Source organism: Marmota marmota, unplaced genomic scaffold (assembly GCF_001458135.2).
Source record: "Marmota marmota marmota unplaced genomic scaffold, marMar, whole genome shotgun sequence".
NCBI classification, from domain to species: domain Eukaryota; kingdom Metazoa; phylum Chordata; class Mammalia; order Rodentia; family Sciuridae; genus Marmota; species Marmota marmota.
This window is the reverse complement of record NW_026000016.1, coordinates 25591660-25603189: the sequence shown is the minus strand read 5'-3', so window position 1 is coordinate 25603189 and position 11530 is coordinate 25591660. Positions and strand designations below refer to the sequence as shown.

The following is an 11530-nucleotide window of genomic DNA, read 5'->3' as shown; positions in this document are numbered from 1 at the left end:
CTTGGGGAAAGGAGAACACCAGTTAGAGGGGCTTTCCTGAGAAGCCTGTCACTAATAGGCCTTCTCCTGATCCCTGGATGTGAGAGGAGAACACAGTATGATTCTTGGCCAAGCCTGGTGAGGCATGCTAGATTTCCTAATGCCAAACAAATATCCAGGAGATCAAAGGACATATGTTAGTTTAAGTAAATATTGATTTATTATCTCAGGTTGAAGGCATTAACAAGATAAGATTGGGCCGTCCAGTGGGATTGCAAGCAGGTTGACAGACTGGTGCATGGATAGTCCAGGTGAGGTGGGATACGTTCTCTTGTTAGAAGCACTACATCCGGGCAAGGTGCAGTCCTTCATTCAGTTGATGGTGAGATTTCCCAGGGAGAAAAAAATCACATGGGCCCTGCCCCCAAATCCACACAGACTTCCCAGACTTCTAAGGCCCACATTCAGCAGCAGTTTTCCACTTGGCTCCCTGGGGTGGTCCTCTCTCGAGTCTCCATCAGCTACCTTGACCACAGCATCAAGGGAGACTTCTGCCTGATGGCCTCTGCTTTGCCGATGGCTTTATCCCACCAAGGTGGGTTTGCGGGTTCTTCTTCCTCTTCCCCTGGGGGCCTGGGGACCACACTCTGGCTTTCTTCTTTGCACCAGGCCTTCGTGACGTCTTCTTACTGCTTGTGGGAGAAGCAGGCTTCTTGGAGAAGCCTCTCTGAGATGAAGCCTGGTGTGAGCTAGAAGCTAATGTGGCATTGGATGATTGTCTAGCAGCTTTCTCCGACTGCTCCTTTAGCAAGTCCAAGACTGTCACTGGGAGACAAGCATTTATTGAGTGAGAAATCTAAATCCTAAAAATAACTATAAAAGAAGCACCAACCAGAAAACTTACAACTGCATGAAGATTTTTTAATTAACTTTTTTTTTTTTAAGAGAAAGGGTATCACTATGTTACCCAGGCTGGCCTTGAATTTCCAGGCCCACGCAATCCTCCTGCCACAGCCTCCTGAGTAGCTAGAATTACAGGTACACACCTCCATACCTGGCTTGCATAAAGATTCTTTAACCCTAATTCTTTTTATTAATGTTTTTTGTAGTATTGGGGATTTAATCCAGGGCTGGTCTCCCACTGAACTGCATCCCCAACCCATTTTTATTTTTATTTTGAGACAAATTCTCACTAAGTTGCTGAGGCTGACCTCCAACTTGCAATCCTCCTTCCTCAGCCCTCCAAACCCCTGTGAATACAAAAATTCCCTTCAATGGCCTTGATCTACATATCCTCCTTCTTTGATAGGGTCACTCCAGAGATATATGGCTCTGGAATATTTCCCTTAAGATGGTATCCATCTTCTGTAAGTCTTTCCTGTCTACCCACTTTGTCTGGAGGAAGAATTCCTCAAGTTAACTAGGGTACCTTCTCAGTGCTCTGGACTTATATAAGGGAACCTCAGGGCTATATTTACTTATGTGCCATCCCTCCTCCCACTTGACTCTGACATCCTATAGGTCCATTACTGTATCTCCAGGGCTTATCACAGTGCCCATCACAAAGTAAGCACTAAATAACTGATGCTGGATGAATGAATATATGGCCATATAAATAAATGAAAGAAAAAACCAAATGAATGACTAGAGGGCAATTAGTCACAGTAGAGGCAGGTGTCTCTCCCATTCTGATTTTTCGAAGGGATATACAGACTGAGCAACAAGTGACAATCCTCTTAGAGAAACCAAGTCCCTCCACCCTGTTGTTATAGTGTCTTTGCTGAGGGCTCTTCCTGCAGCTCAAGGTCAAGATTGATACCTAAGACTCAAAGAGGAACTCACCAGCAAGTGGCCTGAATTGGATTCGCTTACTGGTGATCTTCACCGGCAATGGCTTATATTTGCACTTGCCTGGGGGTGCTCGCCTAAAAACACAGACAGAAAGGGTAAGGACAGCAAACTGTAAAGATGCAACCAGGAGATCAAGGTCACAGGAAAGCATATGTTGGCATGAATTGGAGTCATCCTTCTATTATCCCAGGGATTGGGTAGAAGGAATAGGAATACCCCACAGGCTCAGAGGGAGAGGAGAAAGGCATGGGCATCACAGGGCTTGGGACCTGGGAGACAGTGCAGTGTGGGGTTAGGAATATGGACCTGGGGACAGACAGAATCAGGTTCACATCCTGGTGATCAGCCTTGCTAATTTCTCACCTATAAAATGCAAACTATAAAATACTACTCATCTCACATGGATATGGCAAAGATTAAATAAGAGCTGTGTGCCTGGTGTACTATAAGTGATTAACAAAGAATGAGATTTTTTTTTAAAAAAAAAAAAGGCACTCGGAGCAAGGCCTAGCACAGGACATGTGTTCACCAGATGATGGTGGTGGTGGTGGTTCCCCTTTAAGGAAAATCCCTCCCAAAATGCATGGCAGAGCCCTATGTAATGCAAGCCTCTCTGTCCAGCAGCACACTCCTTCTTAAACTGCTCATCCCTGGGTGCATCTTCTGAAATAGAATGGACTTTGGGCAATGTGAGAACTCCCATTATGCAGAGCAGAGCTGAGACTCCCCCCGCCCCCAGCAATCCCCACTTTTTCTCTATCTGACTCCAAATCTCCCTTTTGCTAGCATCATCCTTACCCCAGGTGGGGGGGAAAAAAGTAATTTGAATTATTTAGGAAGTATTTCTGTAGCACTTAGGCACTATTCTAAATATTTAATAAATATTAACTCACTGGATGCTCATAATAACCCTGTAAGATAGGTACTATCATTAGCCCTATTTATTTAGTTTTGATTTATTTTTGTTCCCAGGGATTGAGCCCAAGGGTGCTTAACCACTGAACCACATCCCCACCCCTTTTTTTATTTTTTACTTTGAGGCAGGGTCTTGCCAAGTTGCATACACCCTCGCTAAGTTGCTGAGGCTGGCTTTGAACTTGCAATTCTCCTGCCTAGGCCTCCCAAATTTGGGGGATTACAGGCATGCGCCACAGCACCCAGCTACTTAAAAGGCTAAGAATCAGGCTCAAGGTCAAGATTAGTCAAAGGCAAAGCCAAGATTCAAAACAAGGCTCTAGGGTCCTTGTTCTCAAGCACGGTATTTGGCTACCTCTAAAGGAAGGGCAGGAGGAAAAGTCAGAAAGAAGCAAAGGATACAGAAATCCATCCATGCCACCCCGAAATGCCGGGACAGGTGCACGAAGTGCAAAGACAGGCTGAACGAGCAAGCAGAGCTGAGTCTGGCCCACTGCAGCTTTAGAAGTCTGTGTGATTCAATGTAATGATGACTGAGCCAAGTAAGCAGAGCTGAAATAACTGATCCCAAAGGAGAACTGAGTTCCTATCTTGAGCCCCGTCTTCCTAGCCACCTTAAGGGAGTGATTTAACTTGCCTAGGCATAGGTTTCCTTAGGCCTAGACTGAGCTGTTAACCTGCTTCACTGGGATGCTGCCACCATTCCAGGAGAACGTGCATGCACAGCACTGAGGGTAGCCCACCACACTGTAATAACTCAATAAATGCCACTGCGGAAAAAGGCGAATGAGTGAGGAGATGTCTTCGGTGGTGGGAGAGGCCTTACTACTACCTTCTGTCTGGCCTCTTACAGCTGCTCTTCTGTAAGAGCTGAATTACCTCCAAACCAAATAAGGAAACTACCAAAGGAAAGAAAAAGTGATTCACACAGGAAACCTTTGTGTGGAAAGACCAGAAACCTCCACCCCAGGCATTATCAACTCACATGAGCACTCTCTCCCTCCCCTGAGTACAGGGGATGTATGCACGGAAGCAGAGACACTCCAGTACCAAGTTCACCTCTTGGCACTTGCTCTCCATTCTCAGCAGAGCCCCACAGGCACAACATAGGGGACTGAGCCTCTCTAGGAACTTCTGGGAACACACAACCCCAGAGCCCAGTTAAATAGAAGCTGCACATAGGCCTAATGGCTACTGAACACCAGTCACATCTGGGAGACTGGAGCCTCAGAAGGTCATGTTACAAGTCTATCTGTCAGGTGATTAATTCCTGGGTAGACGATCCTGCTTTGAGCAAGAATCCTGAGATAATTGCAGTGCACTGCCCAGACTGCTCAGCGTGGACATACTGCCTCACCCTACAGGAGCAGAAACACTGACCAGACTCAACAACTTCACCAATGAGAAACTGGATTGTGGCTCTGACCCGTTCTGCTGGAAGATGGTTAGTCTCTGAGAGAAGTGGGCAAAGCAACAGCAGTAAACAAAAAAAAAAGAATCCACCAAGTGATCAGATACTACCACTGATTCCAGAGAAGGTCAGATGGAAATAGAAAGAAAGCTGACTGCTGAAGGTATTGGCCAAATACCTTGAGACCTCAACCAAGTCCAGGAGACAGGGCAGCAATAGTTGCTCAGGTGGTTGGGGGTGTATTCCTGTTGTCATATTGCCTCCAGACATAAATCTCCAGAAGACTATCTTTTAAAAAATAGGCGCCACAGGGATAGACCAGTCACCATGTAATGGCTCAAGGTCCTGGTTTCCAACTGCAACAAGACCATTTCCCAAGGAGCCCATAATTCCCAGGGACACATTGTCCTACACACTTGTTTGCCCAAACTGCTCTCTTCTAGGGCATAGATGTACTTTGTGATCATTTTTGGTAATTCTTGGGAAGTAAACACTGTTTTTAGGTCACTGCCATGGAGAAAGGGGTTAATAAAAATGTGCCTGAGAAGAAATGACACCAAATCTTACCTTGAAGGATCAACAAATTTGTAAATAGATCCATGTGGCGCGTAGGCACTTGGGTAAGAGGTGGCCAGGAAATACAGCTCCCCTGAGTAGACAAGCAATAACAGGTCATCAGCAGGGCTGAAACAGGGATGAATGCACAGAAAATGAAATGAGGTAATGGTCCTCAAATGCAGTGAGCCCCAAGAACGGAAGGAACTCTGTAATCCTGATTCAGCCTTCACTGGACTGTGAGCTCCTTGAGGATTAAATCCACCTTTGAATCCTAAGACCAGCTCAGAGCCCAACTGGGCAGCACACACCTGTAATACCAGCAATTAAGAAGGCTGAGGCAGGAAGACCACAAGTTCAAGGTCAGTCTCAGCAACCTAGAATGATCCTTTCTCAAAACAAAAAATAGAAAGAACTGGGGATGTAGTGAAAGGATGCCCTTGGGTTAAATCCATAGTAAAACAAACACACACACAAACACACACAAAGACCAGCTCAGAGGGTCGTCCATCAGAATCAGACAGCCTTCTCCTTTATCATCTCTTTGCACTGTGAAACTTCACCTCAGTGAATCTCCATTTCCCCCTGACCCAGCCCTCCATACTGATAAGATTCTCTGAGACTTGGAAATCCACCATCCATAGACCAAGGACCATTATTGGTTGCTTGTCTTCTGTTTTGTTTCCCCTCAGCCTCAATCTCTTGTCCCCCCACCCCCACCCCCTTCCTTCACTCCCTGAGCCATTTATTTCCTCGTGACCTTCCCTACTCTTCAGCCTTTCCTCTGGCTCTTCTCATTGCCCTCCAAAAATCACCTCCATGCCAGGCGCAGTGGCGCACGCCTGTAATCCCAGCTGCTCAGGAGGCTGAGACAAGAGTATCAAGAGTTCAAAGCCAGCCTCAGCAATGTTGAGGCACTTAGCAACTCAGTGAGACTCTAAGTAAAATACAAAATAGGGCTGGAGATGTGACTCAGTGGTTGAGTGCCCCTGAGTTCAATCCCCAGTACCAAAAAAAAAAAAAAAATCACCTCCATTCACCTTCTCATATATCACTTAGAAAGTGCCCCACTTCTCCCTATATCCTTCTGTTTAAATTTCAGAAAACATTATCAATTCCATTCCCACAATACCTACCTTATTCCACCTGACTTTGTAGTTATCTGTGAGGGACAGCACAGATGAGCCCCACAGTTAGATAGATCTGGGTGTGAATTTTGTGGATTCTGATGACACTGGTTACCAGCTTGTTAGCCTGGGTGACCTCCTAATCTGAATAAACCTCCAGATAGTTATTCATTCATAAAATGGGGATCACAATTGTGAGGCATTCACTTAGGAAGTGTCTGATAATCTGATAATAAATAGAAAGCATTACTTTCTTATTTCTCTGTTTCTTAAGTCCACATGTAATCTGGGTCATTCTCCAACAGGAGTCCCTCCAAACCATACAAAGACTTCCTAGTCTCAAAGGAGAATCGGAAACCCTGTCCTGCTGCATATTCCCTTCACATAACTACCATCAGTGTAAATTATACATCTTCAACTTGCCGTAGACTTCCCATGTATAGTTAAGGGGAAACAAAACTAGAGGGAATTTTCTTCATTTTATTTATGTTTTTTCTTATTTTTCTAGGGATCAAACCTAGGGCCTTGCACTCTAGAAGCAAATCTCAGCCCAACAGAGGTGAATTTTAACTGTAGTTTCCAATTGATATTTTTCGTATCTATTTTTCTAATTTTTTATTTGTTTTAACTGGTTACACATGACAGCAGAATGCATTTATGCATTTTAGTATATCATACCTAAATATAATTTCTCATTTTTCTGATTGTACATGTTGTAGAAGAATCACATCAGTCATGCAATCATACATGTATATAACATAATAATGTTTGTTTCACTCTATTATCCTTCCTATCACCATATCCTCTCCCCTCCCTTCACTCACCTCTACCTAATCAAAAGTAACTCAATTCTTCCACAGCCTCCCCCCATTATGAATTAGCATCCACATATCAGAGAAATCATTCAGCCTTTGATTTGGGGGGATTGGCTTATTTCACTTAGCAAGATATTCTCCAGCTCCATTCATTTACCAGCAAATGCCATAATTTCATTCTTCTTTAAAGCTGAGTAATATTCTATAACACACACACACACACACACACACACATACATATCACATTTTCTTTATCCATTCATCTATTGAAGGGCACTTAGGTTGATTCTATAGTTTAGCTATTGTGAATTGAGCTGCTATAAACATTGATTTATCCACATCACTGTAGTATGCTGATTTTAAGTCTTTTGGGTATAAACTGAGGAGTGGGATAGCTCAGTCAAATGATGGGTCCATTCCAAGTTTTCTAAGGAATCTCCCTACTGATTTCCATAGTGTTTGCACCAATTTGCAGTCCCACCAGCAATGTGTGAGTGTTCCTTTTTCCCCCAACATCCTCGCCAACATTTGTTGTTGCTTGATGATTGCCATACTGACTGGAGTGAGATAAAATGTTAGAGTAGTTTTGATTTGCATTTCTGTAATTGCTAGAGATGTTGAACATTTTTTCATATATTTGTTGATTGATTGCACTCTTCTGGAATAAGACAAGGATGCCCTCTTTCACCACTTTTATTCAATATTGTCCTCTAATTGCTCTAGCCAGAGCAATTAGACAGAAGAAAGAAATTAAACGGATGCAAATAGGTAAAGAAAAACTCAAACTATCATTATTTGCTGATGACATGATTCTATATTTAGAAGAACCAAAAAATTCCACCAGGAAACTTCTAAAATGAATAAATGAATTCAGCAAAGTAGCAGGATATAAAAATCAACACCCATAAATCAAACGTGTTCTTATACATCAGTGATGAATTCACTAAAAGAAAAATTAGGAAAACTACCCCATTCAAAATAGCCTCAAAAACTAAAATAAAATACTTGGGAACCAATCTAATAAGAGGTAAAAGACCTCTACAATGAAAACTACATAAAACTAAAGAAAGAAATTGAAGAAGACCTTAGAAGATGGAAAGTCTGCCCATGCTCCTGGATAGGCAGAATTAATATTGTCAAAATGACCATACTTTCAAAAGCATTATACAGATTTAACACAATTCCTATTAAAATCTCAATGAATTCTTCATAGAAATAGGAAAAGCAATCATGAAATTCATTTGGAAAAATAAGAGACCCAGAATAGCCAAAGCAATCCTTGGCAAGAAAAGTAAAGCAGGAAGCATCACAAGACCAGACCTTAAACTATACTATAGAGCTATAGTAACAAAAACAGCATGGTTTTGACACCAAAATAGACACATAGGCCAGTGAAAAGTGTGGGAGGCCGACTAGCACGTGAGTGCATCTGTCTCCCCTTCTGATTGGTGTGGCATCATCATTTCGTTGGTCACTCTATGATCTGGTTGCCTAGGTAACCGAGAAGATAGCCCCAATCTTTAGGGTGCAAGGGACTGTGTCTTCATGCATGGGTGTGCCTTCCTACATCCCCATGGGTGGAGCTATGCTCACCTGTTCCTTTGTGATATTACCCCTTGCCCTGTTTGGGATAGAATGTTCCATGGAAACACTATTTGTGTGTCCCCTTCTCTTACTGTGCCCTTGGTGTGGCCTTCCTAGATGTCAGACAACCTGCTGACAACAACATCATGAAGCTAGACTCAGCCCCTTGAAACCTAACCCCTTGCCTCATTTGAATACCTTCTCCTCAATAAAAGGGGTCAACACATGTGGGCTCTGTCTCTCTCTTTCTGCAGACCCTTAAGGTCAGAAGAGCTATCACAGCACCCCCAAAGAGAAAGGTATTTCTGTCTCTTGTGTGGTTATTTCGTGCAGCCCAGTTCCCCTGGAGTGACCCCTGAGTGTTTTAGTCGCGAGCAACCAAGCAAAACAAAATAGAAGACACAAAGGCAAACCCACACAAATACAGCTGTCTCATACTAGACAATGGTGCCAAAAACATTTACTGGAGAAAAAGACAGCCAATTAACAAATGGTGCTAGGAAAACTAGAAAGCCACGTGTAACAAAATGAAATTTAACCTCTATCTGTTGCCCTGCACAAAACTCAATCCAAAGTAGATTAAAGACTTAGGCACTAGAATTGAGACTCTACCTACTAAAAGAAAAAGTAGACCCAAATCTTCACCATGCTGGCTAGGATCTCACTTCCTTAACAAGACCCCTATAGCACAAGAAGTGAAATCAAGAATCAATAAATGGGATTGGATTAAAACTAAAAAGCTTCTTCTCAGCAAAAGAAACAATCCATAACTTGAAGAGAGAACCTACAGAGTGGGAGAAAACCTTTACCACATGCACCTCCAATAAAGCATTTATCTCTAGGATATATAAAGAACTCAATAAACTTAACATCAAAAAAATATATATACAAATAACCCAATCAATAAATGGGCTAAGGAACAGAACAGACCCTTCACAGAAGAAGAAATATAATCGATCAACAAATATATGAAAAATTGTTCAACATCTCTAGCAATTTAGAATCTATTTTAAGGAGAAAAAACTACCATATATCATTTGAAACAAAATACATGCAATATGAATTTACTGCAAACATCATTACTTTGGCCAGCCCTCTTGGAAATGAGCTTAGGTGACTGACATTCAGAAATCCAATCAATCAAAACGGCAAGGGATGGTCCCACACCAGCCATTCACTCAGCAATTATTTATTTATATCAGCTGTCAATTCTGAGCTCAGTAAGTAAACTGTGGCATTAGTTGAGGGAGAGTTCTGGTTCCACTAAAAAATAATTCACCTAATGCTGGTGACTGATAACATAAAATAATGAAAATTTTTAAAAAAAAAGGTTTTTAAAAAGTCTCCAAGTGGAAAGAATATGCTAAAAGCAAAAACACAAATTCATTTATGCAACAACAAAAAAACCCACCAGCTCTGGGAGAAATTTATTTGCCTGGGGAAGATTCTCACTGGCTTCAGGGCTGCCCTTGGGCAAATACCTGGCAAGTCCACTTCCTAGAATTCAGCCAAGGACACTTAGTTTTGTTTACCAGATGTACTGACTGGTTTTCCAAAACTACCTGCTTTCTCCTGAGTCGCCTGCAGGCTCAACAAACCAAACCACCAAACCGAGGGGTCTGTGGCCTCCTGTAAAATAGTCACAGAAGATGGCTGCCCAGTGTTCCTGGGCGGCCCTGCCTCTGGGGCTCCACCCTCCAGGGGGCTCATCCACAACCACCCACTTTCCATCCTCCCGCCTGCCTGTCGATCCTCTCCTTTCTTGTATGTTTGTACCTCTAATTTGGAACTCACACTGGTGTTTTTCTGTTAAAAAGGCTTGAACTTTCCAAAATGCCTTCTACTTCTATAAAACCTTCATCTCAAACTATCTATCTACTCATCTGCTAGCTGAGAGGAAAGAATCCAGGAGCTAACCGATCTCTTTATAAATTCTACTCAAGTAAAGATCCTGTACAGCCACCCCGTGGCTCAGAGTGGAAAGAAACCAAACACTCAGGAACTCTTCAAGGCTCTGATGTCCACCTACAGAGAATCCCAGGACTGGAAGAGACTCTAAAAGAGAACTTTATTATCTTCTTTGCCTCTAAGCATGTCTAGATCCAGTGCCAAATACTAAAAAGATCACTATACACACCTGTATAAAAACAAAACAGAATTTATTTAAAATTTGGAAGTGTAATCTCTCAAAATGAAACATAATGTGAAGCTAAAATTAAAAGTCAGTTCTCTAATTATAAAAGTCTTGGAAAATTTTTAGAGCTGAGTGTCTCTTCTCCCCTCTCCTATGTGAGCCCATGCCTAGCTTCAATGATGCCATTATCATGTACCTAGCCACTTCCTATCTACCTAGTTGTCTACTCTTTCTTCAGATTTCTCAGGAAATAAATTCTCCCTTACTCACAAATTCTTGGCAGGGTCAGGCCAACTGGTGAGCCAATCATAAGAGGTCCCTTCTGCTAGGCCATCCCAGGAGGGTAAGCGTTCACAATCCCTTTAGTCTGGCCCCCTGGCCTGCACATGGCCCTGTAACTGTGATTAAGAATAAAGAGGGAGGGGCTGGAGATATAGCTCAGTTGGTAGAGTGCTTGCCTTGAATGTACAAAGCCCTGGGTTCAATCCCCAGCACTGCAAAAAAAAAAAAAAAAAGGGAATAAAGAGGGAACCATTTGTGAATCTCTTCATAGTCAAAGGATCAAAAAGACCAAAATGCATACTTGATATGCCCCTCACAATGAGATGTGCAGGTCAAACAAGACAAGTAGGCTGGCACAGCAGCCTATTTATTTGTTGGTTTGTTTGTTTGCAGTACTGGGAATTGAACCCACGACCTTACATATGATAGGCCACTTTACCACTGAGCATCACCCCTAGCCTGAGCCTGTTTATTTGTTGGTGAAATGAACCTAATAATTACATCACAGAGGTGTTGTTGTTACCAGTTAAGGTGGAAAACATGAAGTGTTTTGAAGAGTACCCAGTATGTTAAAAGAGATGATTAAATGATAATAATAGTAGAAGCAGTATTTACTGTATAAATAATGACAACAATAATAAATGTTCAGTTGATACTTGTGATTATCCAAGTAAAGTAAGCAGACATCAAACTGCTCTGCACATGGATTACCTGCTTCATCTTCAGCAAAGGAGATGATGAACTTGCTATAGGTGCTGATCAACCCTGGGAAAGCACAGGACGAGGTGCTCCCCAGGCAAATGTCTCTCTTCTTCCATTTCTGGGTTTTTCTATCTTCCTGCAAAGCCATAAGTCGACTAGATGAAAAATAAAACCT

General features: G+C 42.5%; 1 protein-coding gene across 1 annotated transcript; it reads right to left on the bottom strand.

Annotated features, from left to right (window-relative positions):
* Positions 1-210: 210 nt before the first annotated feature.
* Hhipl2 (HHIP like 2) lies at positions 211-11530 on the bottom strand (the record flags this gene model as incomplete). The annotated part of the gene is made up of 4 exons (XM_015483327.2): positions 211-804; positions 1822-1904; positions 4724-4805; positions 11365-11530. Coding segments are annotated over 4 exons (618 nt in total), but the record flags the coding sequence as incomplete, so codon positions are not given.